Here is a 22,936-nt window from a genome sequence, read left to right as displayed (position 1 = left end):
AGCTGTTCCGGCGACTGCTCTCGCGACATGCGTGTCATATCAATTTCATCTTGAAGTTCAAAACGGTTCTCTACCCGTGGCTCTGTGACCGTAATAACGGTCACATTGTTGATTGTTTTCCACAAACAATAGTCAATTATAAATTAGTAGCAATGTCGGACTACAAGAAATCTGGACGGACATGTTAAAATGTATTAGCAGGCACGATGACTGCATTATTCGCTGTTTGACAGAGCAACCTGCATTCCTGCGAAAGTAAGCGTCTTTTAAATACATTTGTCCTGTAACCTGGGCTACTGTTGATACCCATTCCATTCCTGGTATAACTCCCCACTGTCTATGATGGACCTGCCTATGGCCACATATACTGAGGTTTTGTGTTTTATTTTCAAGTAATCACGGACCGTACACCTCTGAGACCATGCATTGAACGCGCAGTCCCAGAATTGCTGAGTATGGACTGTTCGAAGAAACGGTCAGCAGTACTCACCACATACAGACACCGCAGAGGGGTGCGCCATCCACTGGAGGCTGCACGTTAATGCAGGAGTTCCTGTACTTGTAATCTTAAGTACGTACCCCTAAATCAGGGGTTTTCAACCTTTCCTGAACCAGGGACCCGCAGCCAGGCTCAAAGACATCTAGGGGACCCCCACCATAAGTTAAAAAGGGTTATATAAAAAGGCTTCACATTTTGAAAGTTTCTCCCAAATCTATACATAGTCATTGCATATCAAGTCTGAACAGTGACCCCCTACAATACCTTCAAGGACCCCCAGGGGTCTGCAGGCCCCCTTTTGAAAACCCTGGCCCTAAATGCCTACCTTCTGCATGATTACCTACCCACCAAATTACGTGTTTAATATTTGACAACATTTATTGCAGAAAAGGCTAAAATACACTTTATTTAGCATATGGGCAAGAATAATTTCTGAAGAATCATTTCTGAACCAGGGTGCTGTTATATCCTAAGTAAGACAGTGATCTATAACGTAAAAGGCTCAGTAATTAAAATCATTACAATATTACTAAGAATGTGTAAATACCAGGCAAGCCGGGTTGTTTTACCTGAAGTATGTAATCGAAGACACAGAAATAGCTGTTCAGTCTTTTTCCCGAGAACCTCCTTAGGAATCACACATAGGCCCAAATTGGAACCTGCTGGCTTCAATGCAAAAATGATCCAAACTAGATTCCATAGTTTGGGGAAATTTACCGATGGACTGCTTATACTGATTTACTGATAATGACCTTTTTTGTCATTGTTGGCTTATATTCTTATAAATCAGTGTATGTGTGTGTGTAACCCTGTTACAGTTGACTTGCTTGACACATAATTTTGCTGCATTGTGATTTATGTGCTAAATCTGCTTCAGCAAAATTAAACGCAAGTCATATTTGATGTCGAGGGCTTCCTGGATTAAGTTGTGCATTATTCTCCCTCTGCTAGGACAGCTAAACGTCAAAGCTTTCTTGTGTCAGCATTTTGCATATAAGACATGTTGCAATAGACTGTGCAGTCTGTGTTGTCGTTATATTTGCGTACACTTACAGTATGTGTACAGACACTGAACGACGCAAAGTTTATGTGCATGCAACGTAGTTACAGGTGTGCTGCAAAAATGAAGTCATTAAAATCACTCATCGGTAATGAGAAGTTGGAGGTTTGAAGGAGGCGAATCACTGTCAGCGTTTTTATGGTCTGCGCTGATAGATTAGCCTGCTTCGGTACATGTTCAGTACGGTTTACATATTGTAAGAATCACTCCGGAAACAGGGTCCTTCACCCTTACTGTTGCCATGGGCGCACAGTACCTGCACTGTTTGTTAGACGTGTGCCTGATGATGAACAAGGGAATCATACTGGAGACCACGGTGACATGTGATCAGAAAAGATCTTAAGGAGGGTGAAAAGGAAAGAGAGAGAGAGGGGTTCCATACGCGAAGTGCGTAAATGCAGACGCAGGAGAATGCGAGCAAACTTGGTAGCGCTGGAAAATGAAAACAGTATCTCTCCCCCTACATAACTCCGTCTTTTCTGTATCGATATTTCTCTCTCTCTCTCTCCCCTGCGAGTCCCAGCCCCTGAAGGTGTCATAGCTGCTCTCTCTCTCTCTCTCCCTCTCTCTCTCTCTCTCTCTCTTTCTCTCCACCTTTCAGATCTTTAAAAGCCGCTGCTTGCTCTGTCTCTCTCATCGGTTCGTCTTCTTGGCCGCTGCAGGGGGACTCCTGGTTGCCTCTCATCAGAACACGCCAAGCCCTCGTCATAGCCTGCAAGCAGGGGGAGAGCGAGAGAGAGAGAGAGAGAGAGAGAGAGAGAGAGGGATAGAGAGAGAGAAAGAAAGAGAGAGAGGGAGAGGAAACAGAGAGACAGGAAACAGAGAGGGAGCGAAGAGAAAAATCCCTCCAGAAATAACAAAAAAAAAGAAAAAAAAAGAAAAAAGAAAAGCAAAAAAAAAAAAAGAAAAAATTTCCTCTGGCGTCTTGAGGAAGGGACTGAGCAGAGAGGGAGGAACCTGGACAGAATGCTTCCGCTGTGCGATCTGCTGGCCTTGGCAGTGCTCCTGGCGGCCCAGCCCGGGCCCTGGACGGCCGCCAGCCGCGCGGCGCCCCAGAAGGGATGCGCTTCCTGCCGCGGGCTCCGGGGCCCGGCTCCGGCGGAGGCCGGCACGTCCTCCCTGGCCGTGGGGGAGCCCTGCGGCGTGTACACCCTGAGCTGCGCCCGGGGACTGCGCTGCGTGCCCCCCCAGCGCGACCACAGCCCCCTCCAGGCGCTGCTGCAGGGACGGGGGGTGTGCGCCAAGCACGTCAAAGCCAGCCCCACCGAGAAGCCCTTCCCGGCAGGTAAGCCTCCGGTCCGCGCCGCCCGCACCGCCCGCGCCGCGCCGCGTCATCACCCCGTTACCCGGGGAACGCAGGAGTGCGTGCTGGGCCAGATTAGTGCGACTGTGTCTCCTTCGCCGGTACGAAGGGGTGTGCGCGCTCGCTCTCAGACAGGGGAACGAGGGAGGAGGCCGGCCTGTGCTTTAACTTGACGGACTGGCGGAACGTTCCGGGTCTTCAGGAACGACCGGGGCGAGGGCTGCGGCGAGGCGGGATCCTGCGGCGTCAGGCTGCCGGACGGAGAGAGCTCTTAGCCGCCAGCCAGCTGATACTGGAGCACAGAGCCCGGAAATGAAGGGGGGGGGGGAGAGAGAGAGAGAGAGAGAGAGAGAGAGGGGGAGAGAGAGAGAGAGAGAGAGAGAGAGAGAGAGGGGCGTTACATGTGAAAGTGGAGCAGCAGAATTACAGCTGTTTCAGATTAAACGTTGTGAATTATCACTGCGATTGATGTGGGCCTCTCCGGTGTTATTTCTGTCCTTGCTGGTCCTTGTTGCTTTTTACTTGTGCGCGGTTTGTTTTCACCACGCCGAAATAGGAAAGGCTTTGACGGGCACGCTCTCTGAACCCTCCCACCAGGAGGCAGAGCCGTAAATTTGAGCAATCTCGAGCTTTTCCAGCCAAATTCTGCAGTGTCCAGTTTCCATGGGGTGTGTCATCTTAGAGGAAAAACTCACCCGGGGACACAGAACATGCTGAGCTTCTCTGGCAGAAACTGTTTCGCTAAAATATCTGTCTGTGATCACCGATGTAAAAATCATAATAATAAATGGTAAATAAGAACGATTCACTGTATCTAGATCAAATAGTACCTGCCATCTGCATGTGTGTGTGTTTGAATGTGTACAGTTAGTGTGTCTGTGTTTATCAGAGAATAGTTACGTGTGTATGTGCATTTGTGCATGTATCTGTGTGTCTTTACGTGTGTCCATTTGTGCACCTATGATCATATATGTGTGTGTGTGCGTGTGCGTGTATACACGTGTGTGTATCTGTGTGTATGCATGTGTATTGTGAGTGTGTGTGTATGTGTGTTTGTTTGTGTGCCTGCTTATCTGTGCATTTGTGCAGATATCTGTATGTCATTATGTGCATATGTGCACCTGTAGGCATCAGTGTGTTTGTGTGTGTGTGTGTGTGTTTTTGTACACCTACGTGTGTAATGCATCTATATACGTGTCGGCATCTGTTTGCATATATGTGTGTGTGTGTGTGTGTACACCAATATGTGCAATGCATCTATATAGGTGTCTGCATCTGTGTGTATGCAAGTGTGTGTGGGTGTACACCAACATGTGCAATGCATCTATATAGGTGTCTGCATCTGTGTGTATGCAAGTGTGTGTGGGTGTACACCAACATGTGCAATGCATCTATATAGGTGTCTGCATCTGTGTGTATACAAGTGTGTGTGTGTAGGTGTTTGTTTTTGTGTCTGCCTGTGTGTCTGCATTTGTGCAAGTATCTGCATGTTGTTATGTGTGTATGCGTATGTGTGTGTATGTGTGTCTTATATATGTGCATCTGCATGCACTGTCATGTTCCAGCAATGGAGGTTTTTAAGGCATGTGTCTCCATCTACTGTTCAAACTTTAGTATTGCACACCAGTGATGGAAGAGCACAGGTCTGTGTAGTTGAACACAAACCAATAGAGGTTTCAGAGGAAATCTTAAATGGCCACTTATTTTGGGTTATGAAACAGCCTTATACTCCTGGTGAAGAAAGACTAGTTTGACCCGATTAGTGAGATGAACAGGCTTATGTATGACTTGGTTTTTGACTCTATTGTGTGTTTTTTCCTTATTTCAGTAAAACCTGTTGTTGCTTTTCAGGTCCATACCCTTCACACAGTGGTGAGCTTGAGAAAGTAAGTCTTTCGCTTAAACAGAAATGTTCAGATCAATATTCACTCTCTAGCGACCCCCGCTGGCCGATCAGGAAAAACCACCTTCATTCACCCAAATCAGAAGTAAGGAATGAAGCAGGATTGCTTATGCAGATGACAAATAGTCATTTGGATATTCCAAATCAAGCAAGAGATTGGACATATTTAGTGCCACATTTGCTACACAAAACTACTAATATACACAAATATTAAATATGTTTGTCTTGGTTGTTTTTTTTTTGTTTTTTTTGCATGTCTTGCAAATGTATTTCTTTTGGGTGAAATGTCACGCCCATATGCTGAGAAACTAGTTTTAAAAATGTGTGTATAATAATGTAACAACAAAACTGCAGTTCAACAGGATAGAATCTGGCCCTGCCCCTGTCTCTTTTGTGGCTCATTTTATCTGCTTTGGGAAGTACTTAGAGATTTATCACTCTTGGGCCTCCCAGAAAGTGCTACATAACTTGCTTACCATGAGCTCAGTCGTACTGTAGTGCATGTATTCCTCTCTGAATTCAAAGTAAATCAGTAAGCTCAGGTCAAGGGAAATGCAGTCACTTTTGAATGTGGTCAATGAGTGATACCCAGTGTAGCTTCAGGCTAATCCAGCGGCTCCACTGTGTGACATAACATCTAACGCAGTGGACTGACCTTTTATCCAGAGTTTCACCATAAATGTAAAAGCTCTAGGAATAGTTTACCACCGATTTCTCTCCACCCAGAAATGGACTCATCTGTAAATACATTGAAGTCGACAAGGTGCTAAATGTATGATGAGCTACCTGCCAGTTTAAACAAGGCTAGTGCTCTGTTTGGAAAATGACATGACTCCGTCTGTGTGCTGATGTCAATTTAATTCAAACAGATTACAGTTGAAGAGACTGACCCCATTCTCTCTCTCTCTCTCTCTCTCTCTCTCTCTCTCTCTTTTTCTCTCTGTCTCTCTCTCCCGCCCCTCCTTCTCATCCTGCCCGTAGGCTCCTTGTCGTAAGCTGCTAAACACCGTTTTGCGCCATCTTGAGCCCACTCATTTCCCAGCGAACCGTGACATCTACATCCCCAACTGCGACACACGTGGCTTCTACAGAAAGAAGCAGGTAGTTACTTAAGAGACTGCGATATTTGCCGGTGCATGCATGTGTGTGTGTGTGTGTGTGCCTTGTGTGTGTGTGTGTGTGTGTGTGTGTTAGAAAGCTACAGGAGGGAAAGCTAAAGGAGAGAGTCACAGGGAGGATATTAGGAGAAAGAGAAAGACAGAAAGAGTGAGAGAGACAAGGGAGACAAAAGAGGAGGGGAAAGAGGGAGGGGACAAGAAAGGAGAGAACCTGAGGGAACCTGAGGGAGAGCAGGATAAACTACTGAGACTCCAGGAGAAAGTAAATCTGAATGTGCGCACATGTATACGTGTATATTATATATGTATACCCATTTTCAATGTCCCCTCTTCTTTTTGCTTGTGTTCATTACTTCAAAGTAAATTGAAGTTTAATGTTTAATGTTCCAGTAAGGCTTTGGCAATGCATAGTAGTATGTCATGCCATTAAAGCATTCTTTATAAAAATTTCAATTGAGAGAGCGTGGAGGTGGGGGGGGGGGGAGGAGAGAAAGAGAGAGAGAATAGACCTATGTTTATGTGTTTAATTGTATATGTTCTTTCCTGTGCTTTGGTAGTGTGAGATATATCTTGTCATGCCATTTTAATTTTAATTTGAATTTGAATGGGAGAGAGAGAAGGAGACAGGGAGAGAGGGGATGGGAGAGGAGGAAAGAGAAAGAGAGAGAGAGGAAGGTGGCATCGCAGCGCTGCAACGGTCCACCAGCGTGAGGCGCTGTGGGGCGGCTGACTGGGTCTCCCTCTCTGTGCCGCAGTGCCACTCGTCCAAAGGCATGCAGCGCGGCCAGTGCTGGTGCGTGGACGAGCACGGCACGCCCCTGCGCAACGGCGAGGACGGCGTCCTGCCCTGCGACGGCGACTGAGGCTCCGCCCCCGTCTCCGAGGAGGAGGAGGAGGAGGAGGAGGAGGAGGAAGGCTGTGAGGACGGCAGAAGGCTCTAGAGTATGCTGGACACCGCCTGGCCAGAAAACAGAGGCCGGAGACAAAACCACGAGGAACCCCACTCAAAACTATTTCCTCACCCCATCTCGCCCTCCCCCACCACCACAACAAGGTGGTGCCCACCTAATTCACCCGACCAAAAATGCCTGCAGCCACCATGACCAGCACATCACATCTTTTAACCCCTTAATTGTTTTGTAGGAACGCTGCATACAGGTCGTTTTAGCCACCTACTGTATGACTGCTGGTACTGCCCTCAAATCCCCGTTCAGTAATTAGGCTTTCAATCTGATGGTTAGTTTGATCATGTGATTCACCCTTTTAATGGTATATTGAGCCAAATTAATGGGGGAGAGCTGGATTCCTGCTTCCCCACAGCAGTAGGGAGAATCCTGCATGGATTTGATTGGGAATTTTAAATATGACACAAATTGGACGGCTTTAAATTGTACTCCCCTTTCAAGATTCCTTTGGCACATGTATTTGAATGCGGGAAACTCTGACGAGGCTTGATTAATTCTCTGTGAGTCTGACTGAAGGTCATCCCAGCGTCTCATCTCCAGATGTGCTGTGCTGCGGTTGTTTCATCTGAAATAACTGTGAGGCAATCTCCGCACCCGTCCTCCGCGGGTACCCCGGCTGGGCTGGAGGCAGGCCCCAGCAGTGTTGTTTTTGCGAATAGAAAGCTGTTGCATCTCGACAGCAGCTATCTGCAATGAAAAATTAAACGTCCAATTCTGCTAGAGTCATACTTTTGCTGGAATCGCAAATTCCTCTCTCCCTTTTCAGTGTTTTGAATGAAAGCATAGCGTAACTGTTCTCCGTTTATTTTATTTTTTTACAGAATTTCAAAGCACATTTTTAAAAGGCACAGTAACTGGGGGGGGGGGGGGCTGTTCCCTCTGCCCGAGTCATTTAGAAAGACTGCTTTTCAGTTGGGACACAGTGAAGCCACACAGCCCACCAGCAGCTCTGTTTTGTAGGTCGCTCATACCAGTCTGTCTATTAATATGCTTGGCTCAAAGCGGCCATTTTAGAAACAGGAGGGGGACAGAATATCACATTTCAGTACAGGAAATGTTCAGAATTAAAGAATGTCTGTATAAAGCACATAAAACAGCGGGTTTCTCTCAAGAGTCCCCCAGACTCTTTGGGCTCGCTCCACTTAGGACTCCGTTTCCCATAATTCCAGGCCAGTCCAACTCCTTCATTCCAACAGACATTTTCAGGTCAGTTGGTCGTTTCTTTTGCAGGGTGAAATATGTGATCAGCTGAGCAGGTTCCATCAAACCGGAATACGAGTGTTGTCGGGAGAAACGTCACCACCACCTTAACTGAAAGACAGTCGTGCTTCTCCTTCTCCTTTACTGTGGAGTGCGAGTTTAAGCAGATGTTACTTTTTTATTCTTTTGCTGCTGCTTTTTTTTATTTCTCTTACTGTCAAACTCCTAAGATTTAGAAGAATTGACAAAAATGCCTGAAATAATTGTTCAATATTTAGGGCCAACTGCAAAGCAAAATGATCAAACCGGCCATGGCTGTGGCTGGCTTATTTTTGCATTTGGTCAGCTTTGAGAAGGCTTCAGGGCAGATGGCTTTGTATCGCCCTCCAATTTATATATTTTTTTTAGATTTCATTGCATATTGTAAAAAAGCTTGACAACCACTCCCCTCAAAAGTAAGATGGATGAAGATGAGTCATGTGACCCTAGGGTCTGAACCTGCCAATGGAGTTACAACACTGCAAGGTGCAGTGACTCACATATTTAAATCCCACCCCCTTGGAACCAAACACCCTTCCTCCCTCCAAAATTACACTGACAAAATAATGCAAAATAAAAATGAATATATGTTTTTCATGTAATTTATTCTGAAGCATTATTTTCATGCTTAAATTTCAATAGTCAGTGTTAAGAGACTGAGGCCCTTTTTCAAAAGTCTTTAAACATATTTTTATATACTTTTATACATTTCTTTTATAAATATATAAATATTAATTGTGTATGTCTGATTCATTATTTAACTATGCTGTATTTTTATATTGCCTTCTTTATTTAAAAATCATGTGTCATTTTTATTTTATAGATAAATATGAGGGGAAAATGCTACCTTATTGGGAACAATATGCTTTAATCTTATTTAAACTGCTGTGTATGATACCATATCTTACCATCGTTTAATTTATATATGGAGCCTTTGTTATGAAAATGATTTATGAAAGTGCCACATTTTGCTTTTGAAATTTTTTAATGCACATTGTAATAAATTCAAGTTCAAACTTTGACAGTGTTACTCATTTTATCCTATGGCTTTATCTTGTGCAAAATTTGGCAGAATACTAGAAATAAACTGTTTTTCATTCAAGGCTTTAATACAATATACAATCAAAGTTATAACTTGAAAGTTACCGCTAATATCTCTCTTCACAATTATAAGCAAATTAATTTCACAGTCACTTTTAAAAACATGCACCTTTGTTACAATACTTTTACAGGGATTACCCAAGTTCCAATTCCTGAAAGGTTGGTTGGCTCAAATTTTCCCCCAATACCAATTAAATGTAGGACAGGCCATTGGGATGGTTTACCCTGACCGTGTCGATGTTGACTGGGCATAAATTAGTTACAAATGCAATGTTAAACTGGTGGGAACATATACAGACAAAGAAGAGGATGCTGTGATGTGGCATAACTGAAACTCAATCTGTCCTGTTCTCAAGGTTGTTGGGCACATTTGCTATGGTCCACACCTGAGGCAGTTAGCCACAGTGTAGCCACTGAAAACCCCCGTTTTAGCAGTCTGCTCGTGCCTCCTGCTCCCTACAATGTTTAATTGCGTGTAAACTGATAATTGAGTGAGATTCCTAGAAAGACATCGTATGATGCTATAGGTAGTCTAACACATTGGAATGCAACCTTGTAAATCCTTAAAATCTAGCGATATGTTGAGATATTATGATTAAAATATTAAGAACAATTCAGAGAAGACAGGAGAAGTCTGACAGATTTTGGCCAATTGTATCACAGCACTTTACTGAAAACAATTTTTTTTTAATTTAATGTAAATGATCTGAAGTGTCGTGGTGAAGGAAAGGAAACATCAGCTAAATCAGCTAAAAAAATAATCTACACTTACGTTAACTCAGAATATGACAACCCTCTTCTAACGTTTTACAACCACTGCTACTCACTGTGAAGTAGAATGCTTTTTGCGCATTGACCTAACTTGATTAAACCACGTGAGTCCTGTTCTAAAGCCACGCCCCTGCTTGATCACATGATGCTGGTTGCATACCTGCTCATTGGGACTTCACACACCTGTCTCACGAATGAACACGTGACGAGTGACCAGGTGGGCTTAAACTGTGTGAAAATCTACACGAAGAAGGAGTTGTCATTTTTGTTTTATGTGGGCTTTTCCCTCTTGTACTAGTGGGAGGGTTTTGAGAGAAAGAGCTGAGCAGTAGGCTAGCCTAGTGCACGAGCTAGTGCACGTAGCTAATCGGAGAAAGTCGATTACGACGGGCCGTCCGGAAATCACTCAAGGAGGTAGTCGTTTTGCGACTGGTCTCTTCAATGGCAGAGTGACAATCGCGAATAAGAAGGGACTACTAAGGACATAAGAAAGTCGAAAAGAGCAAAGATTGTCCTTTTTCTTTGTTTAACCGTAAGCAAACCCCGTGATGGCGTCAGTTGGTAACTCGGGGACAGCATCGAGCCCGATGGTTATCCTGGCCCCTAAAACCAAGACCAAGAAGAAACATTTTGTCCAGCAGAAGGTGAAGGTGTTCCGAGCCAGCGATCCAGTCTTGAGCGTCTTTATGTGGGGTGTAAATCACTCGGTACGTGGCCAAATACAAGCCTGTTTAGAATGTTATTGTATAGCTAGCAGCTAGCAAGCTAATCATGCAGCAGCCTACCATATAAAACGTATTAATTTGTACCGAGCATTACCTCATCAGGTTGTTATATTTGATGCTGTATTGTTGATTACATCGCAGGTTAGCGTAACGTTATATTTTTCTGCAACCGGGGAAGCATAAAATCTCATTTGAAGCCACCAACGCATTCATAATGTCCTTTATTATCAAACAACATTCCAGTGGGTGTTCGCGATCTAGCTCGCTTGGCAACGTAAACCAATGACCCACTGTTGCTCGCAAAGTCATTTAGACAGCTGTCCAAGCGGTTTTCTCAAGTGCATTTTGCATATGGAATCTCATTAGCTTTGTGTGTGGTTTATGATTGAACCACGAGGCGTTGTTGCGGCGTAGCCTGTGTCCGGCAGCGCGTGACCCGAGGGACGCGAATACCGCTAGGCAATCGTTAGGATCTAGAAGTGCAGCCTATCCGTTCGCCTTGAAACATTGTCAGTGATACGGTTCATGTTATCTTTTTTACGCTGGCTTGCTGCAGTGCGCGGAAGCACTAAAAGGCGATCGGCCTTGCATCAGCACACCCGTTTACTCGTTTCATTCGTATGTCTGTGACAGAAACTGGCGCACGCTGAACTGGGTCAACTTTAATTTGCTGCATATGCAAAGTCCTTGACTGGGTGACAGCTGTGTGAGAAAAAGAAAACATTTCGGGGACACGGTCAATGTAAACGCTAATTGCCACTTTTGCCTTTTAGCGATAAATCAAAGCCGGTGTGCAATTATTTGATTATCATACTATCGCTGTTTAAAGTGAAAGAACTACAACCTGTAAGAGTCGGTGTTATAAAATGTTGTATTTGCTTAATTCGTTACTGAAATGTATGAACTACGCGCCATTGTGGCTAGATTGAATACACCCCTGCATTTCGCACGTCCGCCAGCTGCCGCCTGTTTGGTAAAAAAAAGGAACATGGGCTGCACAACTACAGACACATGGCAGTGGTTCTTATTTGTGTTCCCTCTGGGGTCATCCCATTGTTCCAGGTTTCTCCTGGAAGTGAAACAATGGCCTTGGATTCCCTAATATTAGCAAAACGTTGCGTTTTCTGTCTAAACCAGGAAAGGCATAAACAATATTCCAGTGACGCAGTTCTTTCTCCTGGGTTTCTACACCATCCTGTCATTCTGAATGCATTGTGTGCCTCTTGCTGTGGCTACCTGGGCAACAGGCTGTCGGCGTCAGGGCTGTGTCCGAATCAGGGCACTTGCCTACTACTGAGTATACACGTTGTATACAACTTGCATGCAACTTGCATACTCAATAGTAGGCAATTCTGCTGATTAGGACACGGCCCAGGGCTTGGCGTAACACCAGATGACCCTTTCGCACCAGGTTGAGCGCGGTGACGTAACAGTGCCTCCAAACCTCAGGCCAGTGGTGTGCATTGCGGATGTTTGCCGATTTGAGTTGATAGGGGCCCCTCAAAGTCGGAGAACCGGGTCTGCCGTCATTCAGTTGGATATGTCCTCTGCGCGTGAGAGCCTTAGGCCGCATTTGTCTGACTACCTCACCAGTTCATGTGATTTCATTACACTTGGCGCTATTGTGGGAAATGATTTGACGCTGGGTAATTATTGGCTGTGGGGAGGGTAGGCTTGGTGGGAGACTGAGGGCCTCAGTTGAAATAGTTCTCTTTGTGAATTAGGCTTTATAGCCTAGTACTTATTTAGTTAATCTGAAGTAAAGCCCTGTGTATTAATATGACAGTGGAGATAGAATCACAACGGTAATTGATGATTTGAGCTTATTGCTCTCCTAAATCAGTTCAATTCCAAGAGCTTCACTCGCATGAAGGAACAACATTGACTGACACTTTAATATGCCATACAGCCTGTAGTAATGATGCCTCAAAGTCTTGACAAACAGCGTTTCATTACTAGCTGTGACAGGTCATGGCAAGTGTCTCATCACTGTCATAATGTATGCAGCAAATTTAGCAAAACAGATTTCTTAGGAACATTCAACATGTTCACGGTATATATATTATGTCAGTGTAATGACATGTCCTGCAAGCTGTAATGTGTTGTCATGACTGGTTGTGACGGGTGTTATGACAGTGTGAAGTCAACATCATGGCATATGGTTCAAATAGTGTTACCCTATATTGTTATTATGAAAGCATTTGGCAGTTACTGGGGCTACAGTGCACACTGTCCTGGTTCTGCGACGATGACAATTTGTGTGTGTGTGTGTGCGCACATACATTCAAATGCTGATGTGTATGTGTTCATACTTGATTGTGTGTGTTTGTGGTATATGTGTGTGTTGTGTATATGTGTTTGTGTTTCTGTGCCTGTGTGTGAATACATGTGTAAGCTATAAATAACTGTGTGTTTATTCATTCGTCTGTAACACTGTGTGCGCTAGCTTGTTTTTTTTTTTGTTTTCATTTTTTTGAATGGATTGCGAATGGTCTGCCCTCCTTCTGTTTTCTAACTCCATTCAGACAGGGTAGGACTGAAGGGATTACAGATAGAGATGGGGTCACTGTACAGAGGGAGGCATGCTGGGTAATGGAGCCCCTGGCCGCAGGGTGGGATTGGTGTGAGCGGAGTCAGCCCTATGGACTGAACCACCGTGTATTTGTGTAACAGTGTGCTCTTTCTTGGCTTGCAGATAAATGATCTGAGCCAGGTACCTGTGCCAGTCATGTTGCTCCCTGATGACTTCAAAGCCAACACCAAGATAAAAGTCAACAATCATCTCTTCAACAAGTAAGGCCCCAAAGCAGAACCATTGGCTACACACTGACCCAAACAGTACGCTATCACCCAAACAGCTACACGCTGACCAGAACAGTACGCTATCGCCCAAACAGCTCACACTGACCAAAACCGTACGATATCGCCCAAACAGCTACACACTGACCCAAACAGTACGCTATCACCCAAACAGCTACACGCTGACCAGAACAGTACGCTATCGCCCAAACAGCTACACACTGACCAAAACCGTACGATATCGCCCAAACAGCTACACACTGACCAAAACGGTACGCTATCGCCCAAACAGCTACACACTGACCAAAACCGTACGATATCGCCCAAACAGCTACACACTGACCAAAACAGTACGATATCACCCAAACAGCTGATTTCCACAGAAATTGGGCCTTCCAGGGCAGATCCTCTTAAGTACACAGGAAGAGAGAAATGCCTCAAACCAGTGCTGACGTTAGACGTCTTCGTTAATGGCACGTTTGGTCATGTCGAGCGGCTGTCTGTGCCCTCAGTGTCTGTTAAGCTGAGTGTGCTTTTGCGTTTTGCATGCTTGCATGCTGGAAAAGAAATGTGTCAGTTTCGCTGGTCGCTCGTCTGGTGTTTGAGTCTGAACTCAAGTAGACAAGTAAAAAAGTGAGAAATTTACTGTGTAAAATGGAGAGAGAGGAAGAAAAGTGAAGAGATTCTTCTTTTCTCTGTTCTTTTTCCAGAGAGAACCTACCGGGACATTTCAAGTTTAAGGAGTACTGTCCCCAAGTCTTCCGGAACCTAAGGGAGAGGTTCGGAATCGAAGACCTGGATTATCAGGTGGGTGAGCTACTGTGTGCGTGTGCGTCAGAGTATGGGTGGTTTTTGTGTGTATGTGAGAGCATGCTACCACACACACACGCATGCATGTGAACACACACACACACACCTTGCCTCTGGTACTCACACACGCTGAATGTCAGACTCAGGCGGGGACATTGAAGGCCGCCCCACGCGGTTCCCATGGCGATCTGTCCTGATTAGCGAGATTAGCGGCTGTGAGCAGCGATGGCGGTGGGATTATTGCCGCGCGCAGGTTAACGCACAGCCCAGCTGTCACACTCCTGACACTCCGTCACTCTGCGTGGCCAGCGTGTCACTTAATCCAGCCGTAGTCATGTATGTAAAAATAAACTACGTTTCCCACAGTTGGTGTGTCGGTTCCCCATAAACACCATTTGTTTTATTACATTATTTATGTAGTAGCTGCCATTACACAGTTAACTGTTTCTAGGCAAGATTAATTTACTTGGGCAACTTGGGTTAGTACACAGGTAAGTTAGAACACAGACACAGAATTGTTCTTAAGTTAGAGTGAAAACACAATAGTTCTTGGGTTAGAACGCAGTCACGTGACCGTTCTTAGGTTAGAATGCAGACACGATCGTTCTTAGGTTGGAACGCTGGCAGAGAATTGTTCTTAGATTAGAATGCAGACATGATAATTCTTAGGTTAGAATGCAGACACATGATCATTCTTAGGTTAAAATGCAGACACATGATAGTACTTAAGTTACAGCACTGGCACTTGATAGTTCTTTGGTTAGAACGCAGACACATGATCAGTCTTAGGTTAGAATTCAGACACATGATTGTTCTTAGATTAGAACACAGAGACATGTGCACATTCATAAGTTATAACATACAGAAAGGATCAGTCTTCTTACGTTAGAACACTGCAGTATTTGTCCTCTAGTGGTCTTGAACTACTGTATCACGCTGCTGTGGCTTTTTAAGCATATCATTCCCTTGTCTTGTATAATGCACAGCCATGCAGAATAGGTTTCTTGTCTTGTCTTTTTTTGCCCTCCATGTGATTTTTTGTTTTTATACTTTAAAATGTATCATTAGAGTCACAAAGCTTCCAGGGAAAAATAGTATTTTTTTTTTTGTTTTTGTTCTCGTTTCCACAGGTCTCTTTGGCCCGCAGTCCCCCGGTCCGGGGCGGGGAGGGGCAAGGGGAGGGGCTTCTGCTGAACTCCTACGACCGCACTCTGGTCGTCAAACAGATCTCCAGCGAGGACGTGGAGAACATGCACAACATCCTGTCCGAATACCACCAGGTACCGACGCGGCGCGAGCCTCGCATTCTAACGCGCCCGGCGCCGACGCGCTCTGGAGCGTTCTCCGGCCGCCGCGCGCGAGGAAGGGGGAAGAAACGCGCTGTCGTCTCTCTGCACTTCCCTCTATTGTCCCAGCCTTCGGGGACCGCAGCTGCAGGGGCAAGGGGGAACTCGGATTGGTTCGGTTCTTATTTCAAGCGTGGTATAACCCTCCCTTTTTTGATAACCCTTTATGGTGTGAGGTCACAAATTATGTGACTGGAATGTTCTTAACCGAACATTCTAATGCTGATGTCACAATCACTGCTGATAATCGACAGCAACTGAATGCTAGAACACTGACTTATAATTTGGGAAGAGCAACCGACTCTTCGAAGGGTTAAGTGCGGCACGACCTCCTTTTGTGATACTTCTGCTCTACTTGTGCGAAGCACCCGAGGCCAGGAGCGCTAAGCGTTCTGCGACTGGTTTCAGGCGCGGACGTGACTCGTTCGGTCCGAGACGCGCGTGCTGTGTGTCTAACGGTTACACGGGGTCACGCGTGTCGTCTACACAGGTCATCGCAAGGTGCGGTTCTCCTCTTGATGCGCACGCATTTAAGGGAAATAACGGGGCGGAGATATTATAAGTTTGGCTGATTATGTATTCAGTTGAATTTACTAAACTTGAATTTACTTGCAATTAACGAGGGTCTTTTTTTTGCGTGAAATTACTCCTTTAAGGAGCAGGCGTAAATCAAGATGGAGACTCAGGTAGAAGACATGCAATAATTATGGCTGGGCGTATGTCACAGAAAATATTGACTGTAGTCACGGAGCAGTCACGGCCGTTGCTACTAGTTACAGAAAACTGGAGAAGAGGCAGAACTCACCGAGTGTTCAAAAAATGAAATCATTAAATGAACAAATATATCTGATGCGCAGCAGTAGGAAATTATTGTTGTTGACTGGGGCCTTCAAACATTTGTTTACAAGGCCTAACTGCAGGCTGCATTATAGTGACCATCCAAAACTGCTGAGCTAGAACCTCCCACACAAAATTCCTATTTCATTCTGCCAATTGACAAGCTCCTTGCAGCATTACACTATTTCACATCTGGATGAGTTCAATCAACGATTCCCGCCACAGCTGGAATATCACAGTCCACATTTTGTGCTGCTCCGTCCGCAGTGTTGGATGCACTCTTGTGTTGCACCATGAGATGCATCCATTTCCCCACGTCTACTGAAGACGGTCAGTTCACTGAACTGGAGTTTTCTGAACTGCTCCTTTTAAGCTCTGCTTTATATGCAATGTGCACAATGCGTCATATACCAAGAAAAAGACTGAATGGATTTAACAGCACCTCGTTGAGGTTATAAGTGCATTTGTTGGAATTTAAATGAAAAAAAAATGAGTTAATCGAGTTAGATTTTTTTTGGTGTGTTGATATTTTGAGCACCGCCCTAGGAACCGCCTACAGCACAGTGTCCCTTCCCTGCCCCCCTGCGGCTTTGGAACAAGTTAACCCAGTGCCTTCGGGACTGCGATGGGGACACTGTGCCTCAGGTGGTTCCGCTATCTCTCCGTACTGCTGATTGGCTACGCGGTCCCTGGCATTCCCCCTCTGCTGGGTTTTTAGTGAACAAGAGAGCCGAGTCCTCGGGTGACCTTCCTGCTTTGAAACGATAAACGATCAAACTTCCTGCAAACAGGCTTAGCGACCAGGTGGCCACTTCCACCCAATCACAGTGCGGTTGTATCTCCCGCTGTGGCCTCGCGGGGACCTGTGACCTGCCTCAAGCCTGCTCCAAATATAGCCGCCATAATCAACGTAGTGAGTCATGGCTAATGACTTGGCCATAGTGACGTGCTAATATGCTAACTGGTTTGTTTATTTGCACGTTAGAACATGAGCTGTATTGGTCTGTTAAAGGGGGGCATTTCTTTGAATGTGCTGCTTGTTTTTTTATCCTTATAACAAATGCATTGGCTGCTATGGGAGCATTCTGAGGAAAAAGCCCATTAAGTACAAGTAACCCAACTGTAGCTTCTACAGCTATATTGTATATTGTATGCATGTATATGTGTATATTATCTGAATATTCATCAAAAAATGATTTTAAATCTTATTTTTGGTTGGAACTGTTTCTCAAGGCGCATGCAAGCTCACAGAATGGCTAACAGCCGAAGCACTGATAATCTCTTTCCGTTGCACCTGATTATTCCCTCTTCTTTCAATCCCCCCTTTTTTTCCTTCATACTAATTATCTCCCTCGCTTATCCTCTCTCTCTAACCCTCTCCCACCTTCTTTCTTTTCATCCTCCCTCGCTCTCTCCTTCTCCGCCCCTTTCTCCTATTCTCCTTCTCTCTCTTACCTTTTTTTTTCTTCCACTCTCCCTCCAGTTATTGCAGGCAGTTAAATATCGCACTGAAGGATTTGCTGTATTTCTGTCTGGAAGTGATGAAAATTTGAACAAACATATGTGTGTGTCTTTCTCTCCTCTCCTCTCTTTCTGTCTCTCCCCCTCTCCTTCTCTCTCTCTCTCTCTCTCTCTCTCCCCTCCCCTCCCCTCCCCTCTCCCAGCACATAGTGAAGTGTCATGGCAGCACCCTGCTCCCCCAGTTTCTGGCCATGTACCGAGTCAGTGTGGAGAACGAGGACACCTACCTCCTGGTCATGAGGAACATGTTCAGCCACAGGCTCGTCGTTCACAGGAAGTACGACCTGAAGGTGAGGAAGAAAGGCACGGCATGGCACCCAGACTGTCCCAATTCCCCACTTTTTAAAAAAATGACTTTTATTGCTTCAAAGATAAATGCGTTTGTACAGATGCCCCCAAAATTCTCTGGCTCCTCAGTCCAGCTCTGCATTGTAGTGATGTGAGCACACCACCAGGTGGCGCTGGCCGTTTGCCCACACGTCCCGGCGCCTCTGTTTCCTGCACCAGCATAGGTGCTCGGTAACACTGAACCAAAACCCTGTGGTGGCCAGAGAATGCGCACAAGCTGCAGGTTTCTATGGAAACCTCAGGGAGCGCCACTCTTTATACCTGCAGAGTCACTGTCCAGCTTCTATGCTACATGTAAAACTCTCAAACCCATTAGCTACTTGAAGCACTACATTTTAGCTCTTGCACCCACTGTTTGTATGTTTACTGCTTCCAAGAAAGTTGTGTATTAACAGCTTCTGTCGATTGTGACTGTAATGACTTGGCATCAGCTTGTTGTTTGTTGCATTTAGCAGGGAATAAATCTGTTCTTTTTACAGGGTTCCTTGGTGTCCCGGGAGGCAAGTGACAAAGAGAAGGTATGCTGGGAAATGTAGTCTTTTGAATTTGACAATTTTGCGAGTGGAGGGAGGATGTCAGTTTAAGGGAGTTGAGGCTTCCGTTTGGCCTCTGAATACTGTGATGAGTTTATGGGTGACCTCTGACCCCTACCCTCACCCCCAAACACTTGACTGCTCCTCCACAGGTAAAGGAGCTGCCTACCTTTAAGGACATGGACTTCAGGAACAACATGCAGAAGGTGTACGTGACTGAGGAGGAGAGGGAAAAGGTTCTGGAGAAGCTGAACAGGGACGTGGAGGTGAGGCCTGTAGCGCAGGATCTCTCTCTCTCTCTCTCTCACACACACATACACCGACAGTAGTGCCACTGCCAAGAGCAAGTGCTTCCTAGGGATTCTGTCTCTGCCTGTTCTGAACATTGTTTGGACCAATGGTTATATTTCTTATTGGAATGCGATTGAGAGCTGGCTATAACTTATTTAGATATAATCTGAGTCTTAGTCATTGTGCAGTATCTGGACCATGAAACAAATTCTGATTAAATTTTTTTGTGTTTGGATTTTGGATGCATGCGTGTATGTTTGTGTGCATATACGTGTATGTGTTTGTGTGTGCGGTGTGTACATACATGTACGTGTTTGTGTGTGTGCGTGCTCATGCATATGTGTGTGTGTTTGCATGTATGCGTGTGCGCGTGTGTGTGCGCATGTCTGTGCGTGCACCTAGTTCCTAGTGAAGCTAAAGATCATGGACTACAGCCTGCTGCTGGGGATCCACGACATGGGGCGGGCGGAGCGGGAGGAGGAGGAGACGGAGGAGGCGTCCATGGACGAGGAGGGGGCGGAGCCCGAGAACGGCCTGGCCCCGGCCCCGCTCGTGGGCTCCTACGGGACGTCCCCCGAGGGCATCGCCGGCTACATGAACTCCTGCAAGCCCCTGGGCCCGGGAGAGTTCGACCCCTACGTGGACGTGTACGCCCTGAGAAGCGCCCCCGGTGAGTCTGGGGCGAAGGGAACCTCTGCGGTTTGTCTCCGCGCTCTCTGTTCCCCCACTCGGACGTTTTCGCTCCCTCTTTTCGGTCCTTGGGGGGGAAACTCGCGGCCCCCTTCTGCTTTTCCCAGGGGCGGTTCCGTTTCCTCTTTCCTCGCCCCCCCCCCCCCCCCGGCTTTCGCGCTGTCCGCTAGGGGTCCGCTCAGCTGCGTACTCCGGTAGACGCACGCCGTTAGATCTCCCATAATCCTTTGCAAACTTTGTTGAAACGTTCTTGAACAACGAAGAAAATGGTACTCGCAGAGGGAGGCGGTGGCAAATCAGTTTATAAATATTTTATATTTTCAATGAATTGCGACTTGTGCCATGAAGCAGCTAAGCACAATACATTTTGCACTGATCTGAATGATGTGCAGTTTGAGTTTTCGGTTATTATTTAATCAGTGATTTATACAGTGGATTTATATAGCGCTTTTATCCAAAGCGCTTTACAGTTGATGCCTCTCATTCACCCATTCACACACACACACACACACACACACACACACACACACACACCAACGGTGAAAGGCTGCCATGCAAGGTACCAAGCAGCTCGTTGGGAGCAGTTAGGGGGTTAGGTGTCTTGCTCTGGGACACGTCGACACACCCAGGGCGGGGGATCGAACCGGCAACCCTCCGACTGCCAGACAACCGCTTTTACCTCCTGAGCTATGTCGCCCAGTGTAGTGTAATGGTTAGGGAACTAGTTTGTAACTATAAGGTAGAGGCTTGAGGTTGCAGGTTTGATTCCGGCATTACGCTTTATGTGTAAATTCCACCTTTTAACCCAGATTCTGTGATTCCGTCCATGATTTAGGCCCTATATAGTCTACTGAAGCATATAGCCTACTGTAGCCTGCTTCATAAAGGAAAACAATTAGTATTAGTCTACGCCCACCTTCTCAATATTCGATAATATTTTCCAGTAAATGCTTTGGTACAAATAAACCTTTAGGTTGAATGTGTATTTCTGATAATGTTCTGCACTATAGACAGGTGGCTCCCTCTTGTGGTTAACAGTAGTATGTAGCCTATTTTAGTGTATAGCCTAAAGGTTACAAAAGAAACTCGATAAGAACGTTACGCAGTTTCATTTTTGCTCAGTTTATTAAAAGTGGGCGGGCCCTGCGATGGCGTGTCACTTCCTGCCACTTCCTGTTTCAGGCGCGCCTCAGAGGGAGGTGTACTTCATGGGCCTGATCGACGTGCTGACGCACTACGACACCAAGAAGAAGGCCGCGCACGCCGCCAAGACGGTCAAACACGGGGTGAGTCTCGGGAGGGGGCGGGGCGGGACGGTGGGAGAAAAGGAGGGAGGGAAAGAGAGGCGGCGCTGACACCATTTTCACCTCAGAACTGAAGGTTCCTCAAGGTTCTAAAGCCACAGGAGGACAGCGTTCTCCCTTTTCCTCAAGCTAGCTCCACCGCCCTTTCTCTAACTCATGGGTCTCCCAGCAACAGTGACATAATCATTCGTAACTGTACACCCCCCCCCCCCCCCCCCACGGCCCGTTTCTGATAAACCTCTCTATGTTACAGGCCGGTGCAGAAATTTCGACCGTTCACCCGGAGCAGTACGCCAAAAGGTTCCGTGAGTTCATCGCCAACATCTTCGCCTGATGGGCCCTCCAGCTGCGCCTGCCCATCTGGTACCGGAGCCGACTCCAGACCGAGATCCCCCCCCGCCCGAGCCCTCCTCCTTCTGTTGGTTTTTTTTCCATGTCGTTTCCTTGTTCTCTCCATCCTCCTACCTCTTTCTGCTGGGGTTTTTTTTTTTTGTTTTTATATTTTGGGATGTACATTTACTTTACCAAATTTATCCTCAAATGCGAAAACATGCAAAGGATTTTAAATTTTATCTTAAAAAGAAAAAAAAGAGTGGTTGTTTGTATTTATGTAAGGTATTACAGATGGGTATTTATTGTCGACGTTTCGTAATGGTAGCGATGACATATAACGCTAAGCTGAGTAACTTCACTCTGGAACGAACAAGGTTAAAAAACGCAAATGTGTATTTCACGATTTGGAAAAAGTAGCACCAGCTTAAAAGAAGTGACTCCTCAGTCCGCACAGCCAATCCGTTGCGTGGATGAGCTAACGGACTGAAGACGATGTGACTCTGGGAATCCTGAAACCTGCTATCGCCGAAAAGCCAATCGCAAGGTTATTGGGACGGGCCCCAAGTATTGCCATCTTTTTTTTTTTTTTTCACCTCTGTAAGGGAGAGAGTGTTTGGAATTATGGGCTCCTATTTTACTTTAGTCCTCCTCCTCATTACCTTCCAAGTGTTCTGACCGTGTGACATCATCAAGATGCGACCGGAGTGCTCCAGTGATACAAAAGACAATAGCTTCAGCTGTGCTCTCCCATTAGGTCTTCACCAGTCCCTCCACACTACAGCTGCACCGAAGTATCCTGGCTTTAGGTTAGGGAGCTTTCAGTCTTCCTGCTCCGTTGCGCTTCGTGCTATTTTTTTAGACGGATTCTTCACGAATATAAGCAAACACCTGGCTAGTAGCATTACTAACTGTGACCTCCTTCCACGGTGGTTCGTCACCACAAATGTAAACGCAGGAGAACTCTCCTTTGTAGAACTCCCCTGTCGAGTGCACACGTTCAAAGTCTGTGAAGCATGATTAGGCTACGTAATGATTGTTAACCATCATATGCCACTAGTGTTAGGTGAAGCGTTGGAGGATCAGTTTGTATCGAAATGACCCGCACTGAAAGGAGTGGCTAGTTGTGACATGCCTTATTAATTGTGCTTTTTTTGCCAATCAGTTTTTGGACCAAATATATTTTACAATTATTTTCTGAAACCGTGTTTGTACCTCATTTCTGCTTTGAATTGATTCTGTCTTTATGTACTACACTGACACTGACATTGGGTGGTGGCCGTGGTTATCATTTTATTTGGAAGATTCTGGTTTTGGTCTTACTGGGGGGGTCTCTTAAAGGTAGCTACTTTCTCGTGCTGGTATTAAGTTTAAATTGCGGAGGGCGAGGAGGGGATTTAGAAAGAAATTCATGCTTTTCCGCGTTTTCGGAATGCTCAAGAA

The 22,936-nt window shown here is 45.8% G+C and overlaps 2 protein-coding genes across 3 annotated transcripts; both read left to right on the top strand.

Annotated features, from left to right (window-relative positions):
* The first annotated feature begins 1,765 nt into the window (after positions 1-1,765).
* LOC135234682 (insulin-like growth factor-binding protein 5) lies at positions 1,766-9,107 on the top strand. The gene is made up of 4 exons (XM_064299523.1): positions 1,766-2,844; positions 4,714-4,748; positions 5,747-5,866; positions 6,639-9,107. Exons 1-4 carry the CDS (start codon positions 2,526-2,528, stop codon positions 6,744-6,746), a joined length of 582 nt encoding a protein of 193 aa, XP_064155593.1. The 5' UTR covers positions 1,766-2,525; the 3' UTR covers positions 6,747-9,107.
* A 972-nt stretch (positions 9,108-10,079) lies between these two features.
* On the top strand, positions 10,080-22,696 carry pip4k2ca (phosphatidylinositol-5-phosphate 4-kinase, type II, gamma a). Of its 2 annotated transcripts, none has more exons than XM_064299522.1 (10): positions 10,080-10,176; positions 13,380-13,477; positions 14,194-14,290; positions 15,424-15,573; positions 18,141-18,287; positions 18,825-18,863; positions 19,031-19,144; positions 19,572-19,839; positions 21,042-21,145; positions 21,417-22,696. In XM_064299522.1, the coding sequence occupies exons 1-10, from the start codon at positions 10,102-10,104 to the stop codon at positions 21,495-21,497; spliced, it is 1,173 nt and encodes a 390-aa protein (XP_064155592.1). In that variant the 5' UTR covers positions 10,080-10,101; the 3' UTR covers positions 21,498-22,696. The 2 variants fall into 2 exon arrangements, with proteins under 2 accessions (XP_064155592.1, XP_064155591.1); XM_064299521.1 differs by lacking the exon at positions 10,080-10,176 and adding an exon at positions 10,183-10,666.
* The last annotated feature ends 240 nt before the right edge of the window (positions 22,697-22,936 follow it).

Source organism: Anguilla rostrata, chromosome 11 (assembly GCF_018555375.3).
Source record: "Anguilla rostrata isolate EN2019 chromosome 11, ASM1855537v3, whole genome shotgun sequence".
NCBI classification, from domain to species: domain Eukaryota; kingdom Metazoa; phylum Chordata; class Actinopteri; order Anguilliformes; family Anguillidae; genus Anguilla; species Anguilla rostrata.
The sequence above is the reverse complement of the archived record's forward strand: the minus strand, read 5'-3'. Positions and strand labels throughout refer to the sequence as shown.

What these genes read in the sequence shown, in the direction of transcription:
- LOC135234682 (XM_064299523.1), top strand. Translation starts at nt 2,526, where the DNA reads ATGCTTCCGCTGTGCGATCTGCTGGCCTTGGCAGTGCTCCTGGCGGCC. An exon ending in CGAGAAGCCCTTCCCGGCAG is followed by an intron (nt 2,845 to 4,713) that starts GTAAGCCTCCGG and finishes GTTGCTTTTCAG; the next exon opens with GTCCATACCCTTCACACAGT. An exon ending in GCTTCTACAGAAAGAAGCAG is followed by an intron (nt 5,867 to 6,638) that starts GTAGTTACTTAA and finishes TCTGTGCCGCAG; the next exon opens with TGCCACTCGTCCAAAGGCAT.
- pip4k2ca (XM_064299521.1), top strand. Translation starts at nt 10,508, where the DNA reads ATGGCGTCAGTTGGTAACTCGGGGACAGCATCGAGCCCGATGGTTATC. An exon ending in CGCCCTGAGAAGCGCCCCCG is followed by an intron (nt 19,840 to 21,041) that starts GTGAGTCTGGGG and finishes TTCCTGTTTCAG; the next exon opens with GCGCGCCTCAGAGGGAGGTG. An exon ending in CCAAGACGGTCAAACACGGG is followed by an intron (nt 21,146 to 21,416) that starts GTGAGTCTCGGG and finishes TCTATGTTACAG; the next exon opens with GCCGGTGCAGAAATTTCGAC.